This window comes from Daphnia pulicaria, chromosome 11, assembly GCF_021234035.1.
Source record: "Daphnia pulicaria isolate SC F1-1A chromosome 11, SC_F0-13Bv2, whole genome shotgun sequence".
Lineage (NCBI taxonomy): Eukaryota > Metazoa > Arthropoda > Branchiopoda > Diplostraca > Daphniidae > Daphnia > Daphnia pulicaria.
In genome coordinates this window covers 3,234,533-3,255,177 of record NC_060923.1, presented here as the reverse complement: position 1 = coordinate 3,255,177, position 20,645 = coordinate 3,234,533, and the positions used below count along the sequence as shown (strand labels likewise).

The following is a 20,645-nucleotide window of genomic DNA, read 5'->3' as shown; positions in this document are numbered from 1 at the left end:
CAATGCTAGCTAGTATCTGGTTCGAGTTGAATTTCAGGAATGCCGGACATCATTTTTTGTTTTTCCCCCGTAAATTTTTTGACGAGGTGATAAGGAGGCGGCCTTCATTAAAATAGCAGCAGTTGTGATTATATTTCATGTGCCGATCTTTCAGGAATTAATTCATGCACCGATGCAATTTAATTTATTTCTTCGCTTTTCTTTATTCTGACCAGTTTGAACTGGAATTTGTGTATCACAAAATCAGTATTCTCGAGAAAAGAAAAATTTAATTTCACCAATTTTTTATTTTGGGCCATGACGCCATACTGACTTGCGCAATTGTGTAACGTGAAATGGAATCGAATGAAATGTAGTCGTGTCAGTTGAGTCTACGCTTTTTGACTATTTAAAAAAGGAATTTCTCAATTTGACCATTAAAAATGTGCCGAGGTACTTCAAGGTCGAATTATCGGAGACTCCTTTTCATTATTTTGTCCTCGTGACTATGGTCTATCGTTTTAATTTCCGTTTCCCATTCAGATAATTGCCTTTTTTTTTTTAAATTCCCGGTACTTTGATTGGTGAAGGAGAATTTAGCCTGAAGGGAGAGCACAGGGGGCGTTTACCTCATCGTTGCGTAGTCTGCTAGCCGAACTGACGCAAATCCACACATTGCCTTTGAGTTTGACACGTCACATGTAAAAGCCCCATACCGAACAGCCGAACAGGTTAGTAATACCTGTGTGCGTTTCAGTATCCGCATAGGTTCTCGGTTATCAGTCCTAACCAAGTTTGCTCCCATCGACTCTCAACATCTCCACGTTCTGTTACCAAGCTCACCAATTTCATTTGCTCATTCAGTAAGTTCATTCAGTTTTTATTCAGTGTTGCTCTTTGTCGCCTTTGGCTATAGAGTTTATTGAACCTTAATGTCACGTGTGAAAGACGGATTTTAACTTCGTACTTTTTTTTATAGCTTCCAAAATGGCCAAATTTCAGACAATTTTTGTAACTGGAGGAGCTGGATACATCGGTAGCCACTGTGTGGTTGAGCTGTTGGAAGCTGGTTATGAGGTTATTGCCTGCGATAACTTTGCCAACTCTGTCAATGGAGATAAAGGCACAGCTCCTAGCCTGGAACGAGTTGAAGAAATAACTGGGAAGAAAGTTACCTTCTATCAGTGCGATCTCTTAGATTATGAGAGACTAAACAAAATTTTCAGCCAAGTAATATATTTTTTTTTGCTATTTTATACATTTACATCAGTTGTGACCAGTTTTTCCTAATTTATTTAGCATAAAATTGATTGTGTCATTCATTTTGCTGCCATGAAAGCTGTTGGGGAATCGATGGAAGTTCCCCTCCTGTACTACAAAAACAATGTAGTTGGAACAATCAACTTGTTAGAGGTAAATGGCCTTTTCCCTTCACAACAACACAATTTGACTTTGAAACGAAGTTGTCTGAGCTTCAAACCGGTTTAAAATACTATTGCGTGGGACGACTTTAGTTGAGGCAACAGATGTTTTCAAACGTTCGCTATGAACGTCACTAGAAACGCAAATTTATTTGAACACCAAGTGCGTTCACATCTGTTGATATACCATGACATGGCTTCTTTTTTTCATTTTCCTCCTCACACATATCCGGCCATATACTAACCGACTTTTTATTTCACTTTCAATTATTTTCACCTGGATTGGTTTAGGTTATGAAAGCACACGAATGCTATCAGCTAGTGTTTTCCAGCTCTTGTTGCGTCTACGGTAACCCTGAGCGCCTTCCCATCACAGAAGATAGCCCTATTGGAAATGTGACAAATGTCTACGGCCGAACCAAGTACCTAATCGAAGAGATGTTGATGGATCTCAGTCGTTCAGATGAGGTATGAAATTATTATCATGTTACATGTTCAAATCGTTAAAATTAAATTTGTTTTATGCAGCGCTGGAATATTTGCTCTCTCCGATATTTCAATCCTGTTGGTGCTCATCCCTCTGGCCGTATCGGCGAGGATCCCACCAAGCCCTATTCCAATTTGATGCCTTATATCGCTCAAGTAGCTCTTGGAAATAAACCTTCTTTGACCATTTTTGGTGACGACTACAACACTCCCGACGGAACTGGTATGACAATTGCAATTTTGTAACAGTATTCAGCTATTGAACAACCTTAATGTCACAGGCGTTCGAGACTACATTCACGTAATGGATTTGGCCTCTGGCCACGTTGCAGCATTGGCCAAGGTTGAAAAGGACAAACTTCGCTATCGGGTATAATTTTAGACATTTCAAATAGCTTAAATTGGCGGGCGGAACTTCCCCTGAACGTGTGTGTGATGGACAGTCCTAGTAACGTGACAGACTTGATATAGGTCTACAATCTTGGCCTGGGTAAGGGTTTGTCAGTGCTGGAGCTGATCGATTTGTTTGAGAAAACGACCAACACTAAAGTGCCATTCGTTTGGGCCGGTCGACGTGTCGGCGACGTCGACACTCTAGTCTGTGATGCCCAGTTGGCTGTCAGTGAGCTCAACTGGCATGCCAAGTACGACGCCGTACGCATGTGTAAGTCACGGTTTTGCTCCCACCAATTAATCAAAAGGCAACAAAGGCAGCGTCTGTCCGTTACTACATGCACGAAACATGATTAGAGAAACTCCTCCCCCGCCTAGACACCAACCCGTTATTTTAGTCAAAACTTTCTACCCCCAACTCTCCTGCTTACTTTAATACTGTAGACGTTCAATTTGGGCTCTGGCGTGGGCGTGTCAGTCATCCAGCTCGTGCAGACTTTCGGTAAGGTGACGGGAATGACTGTGGCCTATGAACTCAAACCCAGACGAGAAGGAGACATCAGCGCCATGTACTCGAACGGAGAGCGCGCCAAAACCGAGCTCGGATGGACTCCTCGTTTCACTCTCGAACAGATGTGTAAGTGTGACTATAAAAATCGACACGACCTTGGCAATTTTGTTAGTTTTATCCTTCCCAGTATTCACTACCCTTTTGTGACGTAGCAAATAGTCAGACGCTGCCACCATTAACGGGCCAATTGCGGATGTTCTTAAAAATCTAGTTCTCTATTTGTGAAATTCTTATTTTCTGTTGTTAGATTTTGACGTAATCCGCATTTGACTCGTTGGTGGCCTTCTAAAACAAATTCTGGAGCCAATCAACTAATGCTTTTTGTGTTACAGGTGAAGATTTCTGGCGTTGGCAAACGATGAACCCTCTCGGCTATCGCAGTGAGTGCGGTGCAGCTAAAGATTCGGCTGCCGTTACTAACGGAACCTCCGTCACAAATGGCAATCACTAAGCAGAAGTATTCGAAACAATAGTACTAATGTTACAACTTTCAAATCTTCCTTGTAAAACGGTACAATTCCATGGTTGAAGAGTTTCCCGGGATCTGTATTTGAATGGGTTAAATTAAGCACAATGGTGGCGTTTGTTATAGGTCCCTCTTTTCCTGTTTGTAGATCGTCCATCTTAATAGAGGACTTTTCGGTTGCACCCTTTTTTTTCAAGACAGCTTGTATATTATTTATTAATTCAGGGCTGTCTTCATTTTCCACATTTTTTAATGAAAATTTTTATTGTTTAAGTATTTGTTAAAAGCCTTCAATCTATAAGAAAATAAAACCGATGCCTTCGAGTCAATCGAAAAAATATGTCATTGCGTTTTTAAAAGCAAACTGTAAGATAGATGAACTAATAATGGATCTAAATAACGGAAGAGCGATGGGCCGTACCCATCGCCCTTTCATGCGTTTGAAGATTGCTAAATTTTTAAGTGATGACTATTTACTGATTTCTAATTTGAGTTTACAAGGTACGTCGATAAGTTGAAGAAAGTAGGTCATGTTTTAAAAAGACGTTTCAAATGATTAAGGTAATTGACACTTAAATTTTCTGGCATTTTGACAAGTTTCCACATTCAGGAAGTTGATAAACATTTTCTTATCCGGACTCAAGGTTGTATAATGGTAAAAAATGTCAGTCTCACTGACAACATCATGAGAATTAATTGAAATTATTTTATTATTTAGTAACAGGTTTTAAAATCTTCACAGCACACTTTGTACAATTGGGACAATATCAGATTTGCTATGCACTCGGCCTTCTTTGCTTAAAATCGTAGGCGGGATTTCCAACCTCCATTCGCACCTATTCAAAAGTAATGTTGAATCGATAGTGATTAAAAAGGAATTGCATTCATTGGATGATGAAAGGATGACTCACCAATCCGGTGCTCTTTTTTGGACCACAGATTGCCACAAGGGTAACTATTAAGCACGATAGATTGACGAAGAAAGCAATTGTGCTAAATGCTAACAACGCGAACTCGAGACTCATCCAGACCGTACCTAGGCATTTGTTATGAAATGGTTAGAATTTATTTCTGATTAAATCCTGACAAAATTTTTAACTTACAGTCTTCATCAGAAGTGTCATAAGCAAGTAGAAGGGACGGGTAACATATTTCGTTAAATTTACGAATAATGTAAAATCCGATAATTCCGGCGATGCATCCGGAGATGCTTGCTCCGACCAGAGACAAAACGTTGAAAGTCACAACCGTCAGCAATCTTTTATAAATAGTAGTAGAATTTGTTTGTTAATTTAAATCAAATTGAGTTTTGCTAAACTAATTAAATGACTCACTGTACTCGCTTTCGCTCGTAACTTCCGAATATGCCGACGATTCCAGCAACACCATAAAACCAACCTGCCCAAATTCCAGCGAAAATGTAGTCCAGTCCACCAATGTTGTTGTAGTCGGGCCCTTGACCAAAGTTTGAGTAACGAATCACTATCGCAATCTGTAGAAAATAAATGCGTGAAATGCATTTGATGTATTTTTTCCCACTAGACAAGCGAAGAAAACAAAAAAAATTGTATAAGTAAAAATTACCGTCAGGACGCTTGAGAATACCCAAAGAATGATATTGAATATGGAAAGACCTCTAAGTCCTCTGGGGCTTAAACGAGGATATGAAATCGCCATTGTTCGTACTCCAGTTAGCTCTACACTTCGTGATCGTGTACTCGTATATACTAAACGAACGGCAGTCTATCTTGAATTTTAGCCAGCCTCAACTGATCGTTATCTAGTCAGCTGACGCCTAACACCTTATCATTAAAAAATGATGGATTTTGTAGCCAAATTCATGTTTGGACAATGTTTTCTTTACCCCTACGCGTTCAAAATGCTAACGGAAAAAGAACTGTGCTAAAAGAACTATACCGATATACAGGTTGGAGTAATTAATGTTTTAAATAACTAAAGGTACTTTTGAAATTTTTAAACTCTATTTTTAAAAATTTATCAAATTGTCCCTATCCAAGAATGTTGACTACCCGACCTAATGACCTTTTGCGGTTTTTCCTGCTTTCAATCACACCTTTTAGTAGATAAATATAAAAGCCCGTATTGTTAACACAAGTTTTTTATGCGCGGTATTCAAGTACACTTGCACTTGGGAAATATTTGTATAGGTCATTACAGATAAGTGGTAAGCTAATGCGCAATGCCACAACGCCAATGGCAACATTCTAGACAATTCACGTAGGTGCTAAAGTAAAAAAACATCAATGTTTTAACTTGGTGATTAATGTTTGAGTAGTCATCGATGAGTCGTCTCTCTCTCGATCCGGTATTGCCAACCCAACGCGAACTCAATAACCAATGGTTGGTTAATTTTGGCTGATAAGGCCGCTGCCCGCTACGTAAGCGATATTGATAAGTAAGTAGGCTAATGTGTGCTCTAGCTCTAGATAGGAAAAAGTCGTCCAAGGTAAAGTCAGAAATTCAGTATACACTGTACTCGGCTCAGACTCGGTTCAAACCATGGTTTCATACACTCGTCTGAATCCTAATATCTTCCGAGGTCTCTCGGTCACAAATGTCGTCCTTTGGGTTGTCTGCACTGGCTTGGTGGTAAGTTATTGACAGATTTATTAGTTGCAAATTTATAATGGGTGTACGTTGTATTTCCAGACGGCCATCACCATTCGCTACACAAATCTTTGTGCTGGAATAACTGAAAATGCTGTTGGAAATCTGGATTTTGTTTATGCTGGACTATGGTCTAGCCTGTCTTACGGCATAGCTGGACTAGTTGGAATTTGTGCCAGTTACACGCGTAGGCGGAAACAGTAAATATCTTATTTTCCGTCTTTATTTACAATAAGCGCACTTATTATTTAATTATGCATTTTTCAGGATGATATTGTTGCTCGTGCTTTGCGGTATTGGATGCGCTGGAGCCATAGCGGCAGCGGGAATAGCTGGACATATCGCCGTCTACATCACACAGAACAAGGATGATGTGAACAACACAATCTGCCACCCAGAAGTACTTTATCCTCCCGTATTTACGCAACAGCAGGCGGAGGAAGACTGTAAGTTAACGAAATTTCAAACAGATTTGAGTGGTTTCGGATGTTGACTTATTTTATAATTCTTTTTTTCAGGTAGGATTTGGGCGATTTTGGAGTACACTTTAATGTCTTACAGCATCGCAGCCGCAGTGGTCAACGCCGTTCTTCTAGTATGTATCGGGGTAGCCATTACCGGGCCTAAAGTGCACAGCAATTTGGTGTGAATTCATTTACCCCAGCGTCTCATATTTTCCGTTCTGAATTCTCGTGATCTTTGGAATGTTCGACCATCCCCCAGTGCATGTTGATACATGCGTAGGTCAGATGTGTGTTTTTTTTCCCGATCCTATCTATTGTACTCTTAACGACATGTCAGTGACTGTTTGTTAATTTATGATAGGCGATCGTGTGACGTGACAGACTACCTGAGTCACGTCTTATCAGTATTTATATTGTTCCTAAGTGAAATTGATTTTATTGTTTTGGAAATGTTTGATAATATATTTGGATGGAATGGAATTCATAGCTTCCTTCTGCGGTAACAAATATTAAGTTGGAAATTTTTGAAACAATCCTCCGCCATCAACTTTCGGAAACAGCATCAATAACTTGTTCCGCCCACAAGTTTATTCGTCCAGCTTCAGTGGATATCGCCTTTCATTCTACACTACCAGTAATGGCTATAACGGCTATCTTCCTTTTTACTATTAGCGACAGTAACTGCGTCTGTCTTAACTGTACACTGTTAGTTATGATCAAAATTTTTCCTTCCATAACTAACGATGTGAACAGTAAGAAATGGTACTTAAACTCCAGCTAACTAAAGCCAATAACCATTGAAATAATTTTTAATTTGAATTTTCAGCGATTCCGGTCCCGTGTTGCGCAAGAGTAAAACTGTTATTTACGCAACTCTCAAAAGTTGCCGGATTTTCGGAGTTGGCCATATCCATCAGGACGATCTCGTAGGTTAAAATAGTACCGCACATCTAATAATAATGAAAAACGAAATGTTGTACGCTGCGGTTTGGATCGTTTGACATGACGTAACTCACGGCGATCAGGTAGCTCTTGCCCAGCTTGAAAAAGCCGCAACCGGTAAAACCCAACGGCAAAGTCAGTTGGTGGACAAATCGTTTCGTCTTTAGTAACACAACACCAAATTTTCAGCGAGATAACAACGAGAAATTATTATTACTAAAGCGTCAAAAACTCACCACAAGTAGTTCTAGATCGTAGGACCAAAATTCTTCTCCGGACTGCTCGTAAAGACTTCGTTGGCTTTTGAATCTCTCTCGGTGAATCATTTCAGCGAAAAGAGAGGACGAAATGAAGCGGATAAACAGGTTAACAGTGGTGATTGCAGTGACCATAAACACTTGATGTTTGTCATATTCATCGGACTCGGAAGACTCGATTTTCGTTCCGACTAGAATGTTAATTTGCAGTGTCAAGTGAGCCACGCAACTGAGGCTTTCGATCAAAATTGTTGGTGAAAATATGTCATCCGCTTCCTGATTGAAAACAAAAGACTTAAAATTCGTCGTTTTAAGTACAGTCGTTAATTGAATTCACTTTAATTAGGGATTGAACCTTCCAGTAAGTCAAACGGAGTCGTTCTTTAGCTTTGAGTCCCAAGGAAGACCAGTGCTCAATCTCCTTTCGCAATTGCTTCAGGTAAGCTGAAAAGATTAAGCTCAGTTGAATGACTGAAAAGTCGACAAACGGCATCAGTCCAGCTGTAAAGGGAGTCATAATCGAACGAAAGATGACCAGCAGTGTTGATTGATCTTCTTCTTCGGTTGCTGAGTTCATTGTAGGACGGATGTATTTTATGCCAATCACTAATTCGTTCAAGATTGTTGCCACGCTTCCAATGGCCAAAACGATCCAACAGTAAACTGCTAACCGATTCTACAAAATTTTTAATGTTATTTTCTTTCAAATTCAAACTTGTTATAACAAAATAATTTACTTGCAAGTGGCAGCCAAGAGCGATCAAGTCGTGTTCGCACTGAATCATTTTTTGGGTGAGGGCCGACATTCTTTTACCCACGTAACAAAAGCAAATGGCTGATGTGACGAAGACATTCAGACAAATGGAGGAGCGATTGGCAACTTCGAGACGACCAACAACGTCCTTCCCTTTCGACTCCAAAGAAGGTAATTTTTCAAAGAGAAATCCCGTCACAAGTAAAAAGACCGAGGCAGAGTAGAGTCTTGTCCAACCTATTTGGCGCCAGCAGAGCCGGGGACGGAATCGACACAACCAAGGAGTAGTCGGCTTAGATGATGGATTAGCGGTTTCCGATGCGAAATTTATAGGTAATAAACCTAGTGCCCTGTAAATGACCAAATAAGGGATCAAAGCACGAAGAGTAACAGTGGACCTTTGACTGCCACCCATTGTGCAGCTCGGGATTCAAATGAATACAGTTTGGCAGAGGACGATAGCCAACTCACAAATGTCCCTCGTCAAGAATGACCCACTTCCGCCAGATAAAAAGCTTTTTTGCTAACGTAAATCGATCTCCGTTTTGAAACGGAGCTTGTTCCACTTGAGTAACATTACTTACTTTCAATTGCACTTGGAGAGACAGCACAAAGAAAACTGAAATGAAATGTTAAACAAACGCATTTCACCAAGTCCATAATGACGGAATTGATCAATAAATGTCACTTATTTCCTCTTGGCTTCCAAGAGGGTTTTATGGTGTAGGTTTCAGTCTAAAAGTAATTATTTAGGGTTTCGTGCAAAATTTTTACTTTTAACTTGACTGTAGTAGACGAATTATATTTCATAGTATAATAATCCCGATCCGTTCGGCGGATGTCGAGCGCGGGGGTGAGAGACCACTCTTATAATTTTTGAGCGAATTAAGGATTGGGATCGATTTTTAATTGTTTTTTTTTCTATCGATTAGTAGAAGAAAAGTGTCGTCTGCTTCGTTCGTTTACAAGTTTCAAAAAATGAGACGAAGTTTAAGATTGTTTCAAACAAAACGGAAAGATAACATTCGAAAGCTGAAGGTAAAATAAAATTTGATATAACTGAATTGTACGTTGTTAAAGTATTTTTATGTTTACCATCCAACTGGAAATCAAAATCGTGTTCATATGCGAAAACATGGTAAACACAACATTTTCTAGGTAGGCATATCCCTATTGCAAATCAATCCAGTTATGTTTCTCAAAAAAAAAAAGGGAAAAACATAGGTTTATGTGAAAAAAAAACATGTCGACATTAGAAAACATGGTCAGACATAACACTTTTATTTTGTCAAGCAAGATTTGAAAAACTGTTTCGTGCTTCAGAATTAATCATTGTAGTTTCAACAGTTTTACTTTGCTACTCTATCATTGTTTGTAACAGTAAACATTTTGATTTTCTTGGAGGAACAAAACTGGAATGATTCTCCGACAAACAACCATAATGTTTCACAACTAAGATTGTTGAATGATTTTCAAGAGGGACCTTCCCCCACATCGACACCTTTTCGTTTGCATCGCCTTTCCTGTATCGATATTTTTTTTTATTTCATGAATTTGAACCTGTACAAGTGTACATTGCACTTTTATCCCGATGAGCATCACTATTGACAAACAAAATAACTGTTGCGGCTATTTGCACATTTGATGGCGTTAATGGAAAAGTGATTGGGTTGCTACAGTGTGTCAGTGCATCACTAAACCGTAAGCCGGAAGGAAGGAAAGTTTGTAGCGAGTAATTGGGGACTGTGATCCAGCTTTATTTTTCCGGTGTTTAGACTGCTGGGATTTTGTTGATTTCAAGCTGTAAACTTTGGTGAAGAGTGGCACGTGAATCGCTAGTTTTTCGGTTGGCTCGGGAACTAGTGGTTGCGTGGGTTGTTCCTCTTTTAAAACATTGTCATCTTTAACTGTCACGCTTGACTTTGTATTGTTCCAAGTGATTTGAGTTGCTGGTAATTTTTTGATTGGCTCTTTTTCTTTGCTCATTTCCACCACAGCAGGTTCCTCATCCTTGATTACAGTTTGGACGACTGCTGGGGCTGGTTTCACGGTGATATCCGAATGATGGACTGGCGGCAGTGGGCTGACTACCGGTTCAAGTGGCCAAGGTAATTGCTCACTCTTTGCACGGTATCCTCTCTCGTCCGCTACGTAAGTCACCTTATACCACCGACCATCGCCACCGATGTAACTAAGAAGACCAATCAAACGTTTTTAGGTAAACAATTTCTCATCTTTTTCACGGTCAGAATGATTGCGTCATTTTCTACTGTACGGTTTTTAATGGGAAAAGAAAATTCTATCGGTCACCACAATTCCGCAATGGTGAGAACGAACTAACCTGTACGATCCTTGCACGGCGCGTCCGGGTATTCCGGTTTCGTGACGGGAGTGAGTGTCCGTTTTGTAGCTCAAAATAATTTGGTTACTCGCACTAGATTCCCGTCTCAGAGGTCCCGCGTGAGCGACGTCAATCAAAAAGGCGACGACTAAAATCTTTACCCAAAGAATTTACACGACATTTCATTAGACATTTCCAAAATTCTGAACGTCTCCACTCGCCTCCACTGCACCACTGTAAAAAGTGAGAGTGATAAAAACAAAAGAAAGACTTACGTAAAGGTGCATCTTGCGCCTTAGGTAGTTGGTTGTTGAATGAGTTGCAAGGAAAGGGCGTCCTCTTATAAGGTGTATACATATGCGATGGCGTCCTTGCAGTCGAGCGCATCGTTTTATCGACGAGTACCGCAATACGGTCCGTCTCTATATCATTGCAACATTCTTCCACCGCGGTCAACATACGCAATGGAGCCTGAGAATGTTAAGAAAATGAACGTCAGAAAAGTATACAGAAAATTATAAAGAGGGAAACACCGAAACTCAAATATTAAGATGATAGTCCAGCAGCTATATTTATTAGTGATTCCCGTCTCAACAATGGGAAAGTGTCGTGCGGTTACTTCACCTCGGGGCTCTCCTGCTTGTATTGTTGGTGTCGAATAAATCGATTCATTCACAATAAAGTGACATGCAGAACGACGAACTCGGTAGAAAATCCAATGCGACCTTGTCTTTTTTTTCCCATTCGTCTGACTTATTGTCTGTGATGGCCTTCGTGGTAGAAACAATGTCAATCAAAATAGTGTGCCATCAAATTCACTTTCAACTGGCCAAATTACGCCGGTCATTCGTCCATTTTCCCAAAAAAATAATAACAAAGTTGTGATCAACAGACCGAAGAAGAACGTAAAAACTATAGGCAATGCAATCAACGCTTGGCTGATCACTAACTTGGCATAACGATAATGACTTGAGGAAGGTCTTGCATCCTACTAATGTTTCTGTTGTCACTCCAACTATTATAACAAATAGTTTCACAAATTTTCGAAATGACTTCCTTGTGTTGGACGTGTGCCTTTTTTGCAACGGACCACAGGTTTTTTAAATTGGCTAATTGTCAAGACGGCCTTCTATCCTCCGCGGTAATTGGATAATTAACATGTACGCGTGCCAAAGTAGCTACAGCAAAAATAGTTCGCTTTTCTTTTAAAAATGTTTCTAACGACAAATATCGACTAAAATTCAATCGAAAATCAATCAAAGAATTAAAATAGCCTGGCGTGTTTTCTGCGGTCGCATTGATAAGAAACCCACAGGTTGAATGTACTGGATCACACTTAATAATTAGGTGAACGGGTTTGTCGGCCGTCTGTCAAGTTATTCTGAGAATTTTTTGATTGAAATTTTCATTATCTCTGGGCGCATCAGATCAACGAACTAAGTTCGTCGTTCAAAAATTATCAAAGTATAAACGACTAGATTACGACTCGTTATCTTTCTCTCACTCGTTAACGTTTCGCACAGAATCACTCATTATAGAAAGACGTGTATTATTTAGTATTCCTATTTTTATTAACGTCTGACTCAAGTTTTCTTGTTGGTTTCTTAGCAAGAGCAAAAAAATGTTTCAGCTAGTTTCCGAACGCTGGTTTTTGTGAAAAATTTGAAATATTTGTACAAGCCCTTCCAGCATTTGCGCCTTTCGCTCACCGACCGAAAATATCGATTACATCAGCGCAATACTGCACCCGCAAAACAGGCATTCCGATCTAATGGATTACGGATTTATTCGTGCTGAACTTTAGACTTCCTTCAAAGAAATTGACATTTTTGTAATTTATGATCTTGAATATTTTACAAAGTGAACAAAGGAAAATTTTATTCAAGCCTTTAAGGATTGCTCAAGCTGGAAACAAGCCACGATTCCTTGCGTAATTCCTTTTTAACGATTTACCGACTACTCAAAAAATTTCGATTAACGACTTTGGCCGCAGGATTATAAATGTTCCTTGTGACCGGTGCATAGTCGTAACTTTTGCCAACGAATTTAAAGCCTGTGAAATGTGAATGAGCAACTGCGGTGGGTTGGTCAATTAAAAGTGTTTGTCGGTGACGTCATTCTGAGTTTTCAGAAATGAGAAGAAATCCAAAGTACGTCGAGTAAACGGCAGTTTATTAGCTGAGAATTCCCCACAGCAAATTTCTGCGGAAACCCCGAAACCCGATATCAAGGAACGAAGTCTAAGCAGCCACATTTTGTAGTACTGCTCTTTCCTGTCAAATGTCATTCCGTCTGGTATCCGTCAGTCGCTTTTTCCAAGAGGCAGTGAACAATTAAGTGCCAATTAGATTTTGACTTGTTATACACGTTCGAGTTGTGATTTTTTAATTGGCAAAACTAAAAATGGCCTCCGTCAGTATTGAATTCTTCCGTGCTGTGTCTGTTGGATCGCTAGACGACCTGAACGAAATTATCGGCAATATCGGGGGGGAAATGATTTTCAATCTGGCCCAATCGTACAATGAAACGGGAGAAACGCCTCTGCTAGTGGCCATCAGCAATAGGCATCTACATGTAGTCCAATTTTTGGTTGGCGTATTGGAAATAGACATCAGTCAAGAAGGTCGATTTTCCTGGAAAGATTTGGATTATTTGAAAATCCCGCCATTATTTGCAGCCATAATTTCAGATCAAATGTCAATCATCAATTACCTGATCGAAACAAAAAAAGTTGCAGTGAATTTGGATTTGTTCTTGAGTGATTCGCCTAATCGCCATATATTTGAATTGCTTCGCCAAATTAATATTCTAGAATTGATCGGTGCCGCATACATCTTGAATGGGGACCGGGAGAGTCTTCTGTGCGGATTGTCTTACTTGAAGAAATCCAAATATTTTGTGCCTTTCCCAGTTGATGGTAGGTCGATATCCTAAATAATGTTTTAAAATGTCTGATGTAATCTTGCTTTCTTTAGAGACAATGGAAGAAGCGGAACAAATTCCTACAAAAGATGAACTAATAATTCAGCGAGCTCTTATTGTTTGTGAGCTAGTCCTAAGGCAGCTGCGTCTATTTCCCAACATTTACATCCTTTCCAACTTCATCAAGCATTCATGGATGTCATGGATATCTGTCTTGCAGCAATTGAACATTTGGTGGGAAAATTCAGCTTCGTTCGTCTCAGCCGAGGCGTGGAACTTCAACAAAACGGCCCTCGACCACTGTTTGAGTTCAATCCGACATGAGCAAAACGATTTCCCCGCTAGCACTTCTTGTATATTAAAAAAATTAACGTTTGTTTTCAGCTTCGCCTCTGAGCATTTGATCAGGATCCATTCAATGTACTGGCCAACTAACCAAAAGGATCGCGCCGATAATATTCACGATACAACCAAAATTGTCTGTATCCTTTCCGTATCGATTATGCGCATGCTATCCCAGGTTAGTTTCCAGGACGGCGAACGATTCAAGCAAAATCTTGCACGTTACATCCACATCTACGAAGAATGGGAAACAGACAAGCCAAATCTCTTCCATCGAGCTTGCAATCTTTTTTATGTTGTTGAGCAGAAAGAGCCCGATTACCAGCAGGTCATCCGACTGTTTCTGGAAGCCGGAGCAAATCCCAATGCCATCGACGCAGACGGCAACATCCCCCTTCACTGTTTGTTGCCTAAAAACGATTTTGAATATTGGCTCACGAATCCCTGGGACAACCCGAATGAAAATGATAATATTCCAGTGATTCGATCAAATTTTATTGAAAGTGTTCGAGTTCTTCTGGATGCTGGGAGCCACGTAGACCAATTGAATCGACGACGTGAATCGGTCTTGGAACTTTTGAAGCGAAACAGAAAGAAGCAGCAAAGTTTCAAAGCGTCATTCGATTCGCGTCTTGATGACGTGATTCATAGCGTTTTACCTCTAACTTGTTATTGTGCTCAATCAATCCAGAAGAATAATATCCCTGTTGAAAACTTACCACCCACTCTGCAGCTGTTTGTTCGAAATCACTGAACTGCCGCGCCAAGACTTTCGTTTGTCATTTTCGACTGAAGATGGCTCTGCGCTGTTACGTTATCTGCTCTACTGTTTAGCATGCACGTTCATTTCAAAACTCATGTGGTTCTCGAAAAAGTGGAAAGTCTTGTTACGGTATTTTCTTCGTTGATGGATGGCCTGTCAGTTTTATTTAGATTTCCTCATTTGTTGAAAGGTGAAAATGAATTCTTGTTTAAAGTTTGCAACTTATTCAAATTCAGTATTTTTTTAACAAGTTTTCAGTGTGTTTGTATTACACAAATTTGGAACAACCGGGAACAACACATTTCAACTCAGAGAGAAGATAACAGCTAGTTCACGACACCCACCGGTGAGTAATCGTTTTCTTTTGTCAACAGTAGTTAGAAAACAGAAAGAGACCAAAAACATTCAAAACAGGAATAAGTTGTTCCGAACCAGAGAGTATGATTCAAAGGGCATACACGTAGATGCCATCTACATAAGGGTAGCCTAAATTGTAAGCAAAGTCATAGTTGAGCAGTGCTCTAGGTTCTTTGAATTTGATTAGACTTTTCGGAACAGTCTTTAAGTGTATGATCTCTTTTTCAGCTTCCTTCAACGTTGGAATTGAGGTGGTAACTGGATTTGGTTTGCTGGTGGATTGGGGGGTCTCAGCTGATGTTGTGCGAATTGTGGATTGTTCCCTCAATTCCGTTCGAGCTTCGTTAACTTTCTTCGTGAAGAAAACTCCTCCTTGAAGTTTGGGCACGATCTTTTCAATGATTCTCGGTCGACGAGTAGTAACCGGAATTTGGGCAGCTGATTCGGTGGCCACGACGGCAGCGGACGTCACGCGGTATCCTCTCGCATCCGCTTCGTATGTGACTTTTTGCTTTCTTCCACGAGAGTCGAAGAAACTGTTGCAGAAATGAATAAGACATAAGTTTTAAAGAGATTTTGTGATGTCATTACAACTTTTGCCAGCTTTCTCCTTGTTAATGAGGACGAGCTTTCGAGAGAACAAAGCAAAACTCTTTCGAGCTCATCCATCAACTTTTTCGAATTAAAAATGCAGAAGAAACAGCTCAAACAGCGATTAAACAGCTTGAAACATGAGTTGTAAGATGGCACTTGCGTGTAAAATCCTTTCACTGCTTTTCCTGGTTCGCCCGTCTGTAGGTGACTTCCGTCTGGCCCGTCGTACAAAACGGTGTAGTTGCCAACATCTTGAGCTGCCGGATTCTTCGCCCCCGCGGGGAGATCTGCTCCCACCGCTGCCGCCGCCACAAAACACGCGAAGGCCATCAGCTACAAAGAAGAAGATTATCAACCCACACGCCAGCAATAAAGTGAAAGGTGAAAGGAATCATCCCTCCCTTCCATCAAGGTAGCAAACACCACGTCAGTAGACACACGAACACGATTTAAGCACGTTCCGGCATACCTTGAAACTACACATCCTCCTCGCTATTTTTATTACAATGCGGATGCGAAGAAAAAAGATGCTGCCGCTTCAAAATCACGATATAGACTGACGCTAGTCCAGTCTTTCTCTTTGAGCTTTATAGACAACTTTCGTTTCAATGCCGATAAATTACATTCACGTTTGAATTTCGTGTTGAATATTGTACACAGTCTGAAAGTCCGTGTTGCTTTCATTCAGCGTTTTGGAGAAACACAGAAGCGGGAGGAGGCGTCGACCAAACTGGAGAAAGAAAAAGTTCGAACGATCCTTGTTGGTCATTTTTGAGCGTATATTTTAAAACTAGGTTATAGTCTTGTTGGCCCGTTGTTTTTTTCCACTCTAGAAAATGGACGAATCAGATTCTAATCGCATCGCACCTTTCTCGGCTAGTAACGAATCACGATTTCACCTTACCATTTATTTTCCCCACCACCGAGTGTACCTATACGAAAAAAGTGGTGAAACCACACGACTTTATTCAATCCGTTTATTTGCGCGCCGTTGTAGCGATCGTTGAAAACTAAGAGATTCGGAGCTGAGATTGAAGCAGTGTAATAAAAGACAAATCAATTGGGTAGGTGATGACAGAATGATAACAGAGCGATCGCGTTCAGAATGGAGGTGTGGACCAATCGAGTTCATTTAATGGGTGTAAACGTAGCTTCCTCCTGTCAGAGGATAACCGACATTGTAGCCGTAAGCGTAAGCGTAGGGCGCAGCGTAATGAAATGCGGGCAAGGCGGGCTGGACGAATCTGGCTGGAAGGCCGTAATAAGTTGCACCGGGTAGGGCGATAGGCAGGGCGTAGACCGCTTTTCCTTGGGTATTCGATTGAGTGGATTCAGCAACCGGCTGGGCAGGTGCAGGATCACTTGCGACTGTTTTGACAGCGGGAGCCGGTTCAGCAACTGCTTCGGATGCTCCTTGAATCGTTCTACTGGACGGTTCAGCAACTTCAGCGTCTTTGGGATAGTACATCATGGCGACTGGTTGCTCTTCCGGGATCGTTCGACTGGCAGGTTCGGCTGCTTCGACGGCTCCGGCGTCTTTGGGATAGTACATCATGGCGGCTGGTTGTTCCTCTGGGATTGTTCGACTGGCAGGTTCGGCTTCTTTGGCGACCTCAGCTTCTTTAGGATAGTACATCATGGCGGCTGGCTGCTCTTCCAGGATAGTTCGACTCGCCGGTTTGGCACCTTTGGCGACCTCAGCTTCATTGGGATAGTACATCATGGCTGCTGGCTGTTCTTCTGGGATCGTTCGACTGGCAGGTTCGGCTGCTTCAACGGCTCCGGCGTCTTTGATGTAGTACATCATGTAAGCGGGTTTTTCTTCTTCTGGGATCGTTCGGGTCGCAGGTTCGGCCTCTTTGGCGACTTCAGCGTCCTTTGGATAATACATCATGACAGCTGGTTTTTCCTCTTCTGAGATGGTTCGAGTAGCTGCTTCGACGGTTCCCGTGTCCTTTTGGTAGTACATCATTTCAACGGGTTTCTCTTCCGTCGCCAGGATTGTCCGACTCGATGGATCTTCAACTACTACAGGTTTTGGGGCGGGATCAGCAGCAGCGGCCACGGCCACTACGACAGGTTCGGCAACAGCTTCTGGGACAGGTGCAGCGACGACCGGTTCAGCGACAACTTGGGTGATAGGTTCGGCAACAATCTCTGGAATCGGTTCGGCAACAATCTCTGGGATCGGTTCAGCCGCAACTGGGATGACTGGTCCAGCCGCTATGACGACTTCAGCGTCAGCACTTACGGAAGCGATTGCAATGGGTGTTTCCTCTTCTTTGATGGGCAGGACTCGGTAGCCTTTCTCATCGGCTTCGTAGTCGACGCGTTGTGATCTTCCCTCAGCATCGACATATCTAAAATGATTAGTAGGCGATTGGAATCAATAAAAAACCCACATTGCATCATAAGAAGTAAACATTTACGTGAATGATCCTTGGACAGATTTTCCAGGTTGGCCCATCATGTAGTGGCTGTGACCTCCAGGAGCTTCGTATTTGAAAACGTAGCCTTCCGGTGCGGAATCCAACGAACGAACTGCCGGAAGGACAGCGGCGACAGGTAAATGATCACCTGTTGCGCGATAACCTTTGTCGTCAGCCTCGTAATTTGTTTTGTATTCCATCAGGCCGTCTAAACTCCGGGAGCTAAAGGTTTGACGTGATAACTTTATTCAGTCTGTACTCTTAAAGAGATTAAAAAAATAAAGATGTGTCTAATAAATTTACGTGTAATAGCCGGAGACAGCTTTGCCGGGTTCGCCCATCTGTACATGACGACCTTCTGGCCCATCAACGTTAATCGTGTACTGGCTAGTCGGTGCAGATGTCACCGTCGTTGCGATACAAATCAGAATCACCTTTTTAAAAAGATAAGTGAATTAATCAGTTACAAATAAACTAATATAATTTCGAATAGCATTTTAGATTTTAGATCAACTTACTGCCGGAATCATTTTCATTTCTCTGCTACAATGTCTTTCACAAGAACAAACGCTGGAGAGCCTCTGATCCATGGTGAGTGAGTTGCCCGTCTTTTTATACCGGCCACGAATTTCCTTCGTCCCTGCGACATTTTTTAAAAAAGTAGAGAAAACTAAAATCACTCTCGATGCACATTGGAGGAGAAAATCTAGAAGAAAACGAAAACGGCTAGCGGCCACACCTTCCGTGGTATCAACAGGTGGACATAATGCGGAGGGTGGTCTGTAGCAACCGAACTACAAAAGGCAGGACTATTTTATCCATGTGTTACGTATTCAACATTTCTTTTAAAAAAAGGTTCTTCTTCTTGAGAAAAACACCCCCAAGGTCACAGGGCCTGCCCGGCCGCTGCTCGTGGCTCTGGATGCGTCTTCCGCATAGTAATGAGGCCCCCTCACGTCCTTCTTCTTCTTCTTTTCCCCCCTCTTCCCAAATTCTTGTGCTAATATAGATGATACGATAAAAGCGAGATCTTCTATGCCATTAAAATATCTCGGGAATTGTCGTCAAGTTGGTGTTGTTGTTGCTACTCCCACGGAAAAACACAACAAGCGGATCCTGCTAAAAGGGCAATCGAAAGTTTACGATTCCGGCTGGCTTAAACCGGTTTGACGCCACTGTGCCATCTTTGCGCAATTTTTTTTTTTTTTTTTGTAGCTGATAGGTAGGACGACCTTGGCTCTTGCGTGTAATATTTACAGAGTAGAATTTAGGTATTCATTTCTTGTTGTGCCAAAATTTGATCGTCCCTGCTATAGTTTCGGCCATTAGTCCAGCCTTGGTGCGACGCATCCGCGTCGCAATTCCACCGAATTTTTATTTGAAAAGTCGTTAGTTAAGTTTACCTTTCATTTTAAAAACCGCAAACTTCTGATGCAAATTGTTGAATATTTTGAATCCCAAACTTGCTGTCGGGCAACAGCAACACTAATTTACGTTTTCGTACTAAATGTTCGGTAGATTTACTCCGGCCTTGGTTTTTAGCGTCTCCCGTACTACAATTATACCCGAATGAAAACCGAGAGTCTTTAAAAAAAACAAAACACCGCAGCTGTTATTTTTACAACTACCAGAGTGAGAAGATGGCCGACAGATGGATTCCGCCCCGCCAAACAATCCAGTAAATTTTAAAAAATATTTTTTTTTTTTTTGTTTAAGTGTTTTGTTTAAGAGCTACTTTTTTTTTTCAAAGAAATAATTTATTGAATGTCCTTTTACGGTTATAGGAATTCGTCGTTCAAACATGTAAAGGAGGGTTCGGACGGCCTTTGTCGATGTTTCGAAGTGTAAGACTTACAAACATGTCGCTTCTGAGTCTCCCCATCTTTCTTTCTTCTCTATCCTTCTAACAAAGCCTATCAAATGGACGTCAACCTTTGACAAATTTTTTTACGATTTCTTATCTAGAGAAAGAGCTTTTTTCCCCCCTCTTCTCCGGTAGTCAAGTTCAATAGCATTCACGAGTTCTTCACAACTTTACACACTAGAATGCCCTTACATCAACCTTGCCTTGTCATCATTCCTACTCTTCGTTAACAAGTGGTCGGAATGATAACGCTCGTCTAATCATAAACAGTCGTAAATCATTGATTTGCATGTAATTATTCTTAACAATAAGCCATTAAAGCGATCCTTTTTCGGTTCCAGCTGGGTTGTAGGTAAATTTTCCCCGGATTTTCGCGTAGGTCGCTTGTTTTCGCCCAGTTGAAACATTGGGCAATAACCCACCTTCATTATTATTCCTGGCACGTCTCCCGACAACATCTTCTCCCTGCATCATGTATACTGCTGGAGCTGCTGGACGAGTTGTGTGAACTTCGTTTCTTGGCAACACGACATTTCAGATTTTCAGTGTTAAAAAACAACAAAAACAAAACAGTAATGAACCAGTTTCTCGCCGAGTGAACGAATTTTACCGTCTACCGTTTGAATGGTGTTTGTGGGTGACTTCATGGTCAAGGTAAAGTCATCCAGCTGG

The 20,645-nt window shown here is 41.2% G+C and overlaps 9 protein-coding genes across 14 annotated transcripts; 4 read left to right on the top strand and 5 right to left on the bottom strand.

Moving 5' to 3' along the window:
* Positions 1-633: 633 nt before the first annotated feature.
* Positions 634-3,649, top strand: LOC124315395 (UDP-glucose 4-epimerase-like). 2 transcript variants are annotated; one of them, XM_046781051.1, is made up of 8 exons: positions 634-842; positions 959-1,209; positions 1,279-1,392; positions 1,692-1,868; positions 1,929-2,109; positions 2,168-2,256; positions 2,358-2,550; positions 3,183-3,649. In XM_046781051.1, exons 2-8 carry the CDS (start codon positions 967-969, stop codon positions 3,299-3,301), a joined length of 1,116 nt encoding a protein of 371 aa, XP_046637007.1. In that variant the 5' UTR covers positions 634-842; positions 959-966; the 3' UTR covers positions 3,302-3,649. The 2 variants fall into 2 exon arrangements, with proteins under 2 accessions (XP_046637007.1, XP_046637006.1); XM_046781050.1 differs by lacking the exon at positions 2,358-2,550 and adding an exon at positions 2,724-2,916 and having other exon boundaries at positions 636-842.
* A 359-nt stretch (positions 3,650-4,008) lies between these two features.
* Positions 4,009-5,034, bottom strand: LOC124315611. Its single transcript, XM_046781395.1, has 5 exons — positions 4,901-5,034; positions 4,651-4,808; positions 4,420-4,574; positions 4,228-4,352; positions 4,009-4,152 (listed from the first exon to the last, which is right to left on the bottom strand). Exons 1-5 carry the CDS (start codon positions 4,991-4,993, stop codon positions 4,093-4,095), a joined length of 591 nt encoding a protein of 196 aa, XP_046637351.1. The 5' UTR covers positions 4,994-5,034; the 3' UTR covers positions 4,009-4,092.
* LOC124315626 lies at positions 4,888-6,888 on the top strand. The gene is made up of 4 exons (XM_046781414.1): positions 4,888-5,926; positions 5,987-6,144; positions 6,212-6,390; positions 6,463-6,888. Exons 1-4 carry the CDS (start codon positions 5,837-5,839, stop codon positions 6,591-6,593), a joined length of 558 nt encoding a protein of 185 aa, XP_046637370.1. The 5' UTR covers positions 4,888-5,836; the 3' UTR covers positions 6,594-6,888.
* LOC124315343 lies at positions 6,716-9,100 on the bottom strand. The gene is made up of 5 exons (XM_046780972.1): positions 8,345-9,100; positions 7,945-8,283; positions 7,587-7,883; positions 7,425-7,511; positions 6,716-7,358 (listed from the first exon to the last, which is right to left on the bottom strand). Exons 1-5 carry the CDS (start codon positions 8,774-8,776, stop codon positions 7,218-7,220), a joined length of 1,296 nt encoding a protein of 431 aa, XP_046636928.1. The 5' UTR covers positions 8,777-9,100; the 3' UTR covers positions 6,716-7,217.
* Positions 9,101-9,446: 346 nt separating this feature from the next.
* Positions 9,447-11,745, bottom strand: LOC124315579. Its single transcript, XM_046781351.1, has 3 exons — positions 10,978-11,745; positions 10,703-10,857; positions 9,447-10,552 (listed from the first exon to the last, which is right to left on the bottom strand). Exons 1-3 carry the CDS (start codon positions 10,987-10,989, stop codon positions 10,045-10,047), a joined length of 675 nt encoding a protein of 224 aa, XP_046637307.1. The 5' UTR covers positions 10,990-11,745; the 3' UTR covers positions 9,447-10,044.
* A 37-nt stretch (positions 11,746-11,782) lies between these two features.
* On the top strand, positions 11,783-16,014 carry LOC124315267. Of its 3 annotated transcripts, XM_046780826.1 has the most exons (5): positions 11,783-13,619; positions 13,678-14,144; positions 14,274-14,919; positions 14,981-15,075; positions 15,885-16,014. In XM_046780826.1, exons 1-3 carry the CDS (start codon positions 13,106-13,108, stop codon positions 14,718-14,720), a joined length of 1,428 nt encoding a protein of 475 aa, XP_046636782.1. In that variant the 5' UTR covers positions 11,783-13,105; the 3' UTR covers positions 14,721-14,919; positions 14,981-15,075; positions 15,885-16,014. The 3 variants fall into 3 exon arrangements, with proteins under 3 accessions (XP_046636782.1, XP_046636781.1, XP_046636780.1); XM_046780825.1 differs by having other exon boundaries at positions 13,678-14,919; positions 14,988-15,075; XM_046780824.1 differs by having other exon boundaries at positions 13,678-14,919.
* On the bottom strand, positions 14,976-16,233 carry LOC124315595. Of its 2 annotated transcripts, none has more exons than XM_046781370.1 (3): positions 16,150-16,233; positions 15,835-16,013; positions 14,976-15,622 (listed from the first exon to the last, which is right to left on the bottom strand). In XM_046781370.1, the coding sequence occupies exons 1-3, from the start codon at positions 16,162-16,164 to the stop codon at positions 15,175-15,177; spliced, it is 642 nt and encodes a 213-aa protein (XP_046637326.1). In that variant the 5' UTR covers positions 16,165-16,233; the 3' UTR covers positions 14,976-15,174. The 2 variants fall into 2 exon arrangements, with proteins under 2 accessions (XP_046637326.1, XP_046637327.1); XM_046781371.1 differs by having other exon boundaries at positions 15,841-16,013.
* Positions 16,234-16,706: 473 nt separating this feature from the next.
* Positions 16,707-18,737, bottom strand: LOC124315261 (translation initiation factor IF-2-like). Of its 2 annotated transcripts, XM_046780810.1 has the most exons (5): positions 18,628-18,712; positions 18,413-18,543; positions 18,110-18,331; positions 17,377-18,040; positions 16,707-17,292 (listed from the first exon to the last, which is right to left on the bottom strand). In XM_046780810.1, the coding sequence occupies exons 1-5, from the start codon at positions 18,697-18,699 to the stop codon at positions 16,813-16,815; spliced, it is 1,569 nt and encodes a 522-aa protein (XP_046636766.1). In that variant the 5' UTR covers positions 18,700-18,712; the 3' UTR covers positions 16,707-16,812. The 2 variants fall into 2 exon arrangements, with proteins under 2 accessions (XP_046636766.1, XP_046636767.1); XM_046780811.1 differs by having other exon boundaries at positions 16,707-18,040; positions 18,628-18,737.
* Positions 18,537-20,583, top strand: LOC124315642. The gene is made up of 4 exons (XM_046781444.1): positions 18,537-18,700; positions 19,628-19,787; positions 19,894-19,953; positions 20,353-20,583. Exons 1-4 carry the CDS (start codon positions 18,658-18,660, stop codon positions 20,570-20,572), a joined length of 483 nt encoding a protein of 160 aa, XP_046637400.1. The 5' UTR covers positions 18,537-18,657; the 3' UTR covers positions 20,573-20,583.
* The last annotated feature ends 62 nt before the right edge of the window (positions 20,584-20,645 follow it).

What these genes read in the sequence shown, in the direction of transcription:
- LOC124315261 (XM_046780811.1), bottom strand. Translation starts at nt 18,699, where the DNA reads ATGGATCAGAGGCTCTCCAGCGTTTGTTCTTGTGAAAGACATTGTAGC. An exon ending in AAATGAAAATGATTCCGGCA is followed by an intron (nt 18,544 to 18,627) that starts GTAAGTTGATCT and finishes CTTTTTAAAAAG; the next exon opens with GTGATTCTGATTTGTATCGC. An exon ending in TCTGTCCAAGGATCATTCAC is followed by an intron (nt 18,041 to 18,109) that starts GTAAATGTTTAC and finishes TAATCATTTTAG; the next exon opens with ATATGTCGATGCTGAGGGAA.
- LOC124315611 (XM_046781395.1), bottom strand. Translation starts at nt 4,993, where the DNA reads ATGGCGATTTCATATCCTCGTTTAAGCCCCAGAGGACTTAGAGGTCTT. An exon ending in TATTCTCAAGCGTCCTGACG is followed by an intron (nt 4,809 to 4,900) that starts GTAATTTTTACT and finishes TATTTTCTACAG; the next exon opens with ATTGCGATAGTGATTCGTTA. An exon ending in CAAAAAAGAGCACCGGATTG is followed by an intron (nt 4,153 to 4,227) that starts GTGAGTCATCCT and finishes ACTTTTGAATAG; the next exon opens with GTGCGAATGGAGGTTGGAAA.
- LOC124315343 (XM_046780972.1), bottom strand. Translation starts at nt 8,776, where the DNA reads ATGGGTGGCAGTCAAAGGTCCACTGTTACTCTTCGTGCTTTGATCCCT. An exon ending in CTCTTGGCTGCCACTTGCAA is followed by an intron (nt 8,284 to 8,344) that starts GTAAATTATTTT and finishes AAAATTTTGTAG; the next exon opens with AATCGGTTAGCAGTTTACTG. An exon ending in ACGATCTAGAACTACTTGTG is followed by an intron (nt 7,512 to 7,586) that starts GTGAGTTTTTGA and finishes GTGTTACTAAAG; the next exon opens with ACGAAACGATTTGTCCACCA.
- LOC124315595 (XM_046781370.1), bottom strand. An exon ending in AAAGGATTTTACACGCAAGT is followed by an intron (nt 15,623 to 15,834) that starts GCCATCTTACAA and finishes TTTCTGCAACAG; the next exon opens with TTTCTTCGACTCTCGTGGAA.
- LOC124315579 (XM_046781351.1), bottom strand. An exon ending in GCCGTGCAAGGATCGTACAG is followed by an intron (nt 10,553 to 10,702) that starts GTTAGTTCGTTC and finishes TGGTCTTCTTAG; the next exon opens with TTACATCGGTGGCGATGGTC.
- LOC124315642 (XM_046781444.1), top strand. Translation starts at nt 18,658, where the DNA reads ATGTCTTTCACAAGAACAAACGCTGGAGAGCCTCTGATCCATG. An exon ending in TGGAGAGCCTCTGATCCATG is followed by an intron (nt 18,701 to 19,627) that starts GTGAGTGAGTTG and finishes AATGTTCGGTAG; the next exon opens with ATTTACTCCGGCCTTGGTTT. An exon ending in CCGCCCCGCCAAACAATCCA is followed by an intron (nt 19,788 to 19,893) that starts GTAAATTTTAAA and finishes TTACGGTTATAG; the next exon opens with GAATTCGTCGTTCAAACATG.
- LOC124315267 (XM_046780825.1), top strand. Translation starts at nt 13,106, where the DNA reads ATGGCCTCCGTCAGTATTGAATTCTTCCGTGCTGTGTCTGTTGGATCG. An exon ending in TGTGCCTTTCCCAGTTGATG is followed by an intron (nt 13,620 to 13,677) that starts GTAGGTCGATAT and finishes TGCTTTCTTTAG; the next exon opens with AGACAATGGAAGAAGCGGAA.
- LOC124315395 (XM_046781051.1), top strand. Translation starts at nt 967, where the DNA reads ATGGCCAAATTTCAGACAATTTTTGTAACTGGAGGAGCTGGATACATC. An exon ending in TAAACAAAATTTTCAGCCAA is followed by an intron (nt 1,210 to 1,278) that starts GTAATATATTTT and finishes TAATTTATTTAG; the next exon opens with CATAAAATTGATTGTGTCAT. An exon ending in GAACAATCAACTTGTTAGAG is followed by an intron (nt 1,393 to 1,691) that starts GTAAATGGCCTT and finishes GGATTGGTTTAG; the next exon opens with GTTATGAAAGCACACGAATG.
- LOC124315626 (XM_046781414.1), top strand. Translation starts at nt 5,837, where the DNA reads ATGGTTTCATACACTCGTCTGAATCCTAATATCTTCCGAGGTCTCTCG. An exon ending in TACACGCGTAGGCGGAAACA is followed by an intron (nt 6,145 to 6,211) that starts GTAAATATCTTA and finishes TGCATTTTTCAG; the next exon opens with GATGATATTGTTGCTCGTGC. An exon ending in ACAGCAGGCGGAGGAAGACT is followed by an intron (nt 6,391 to 6,462) that starts GTAAGTTAACGA and finishes TCTTTTTTTCAG; the next exon opens with GTAGGATTTGGGCGATTTTG.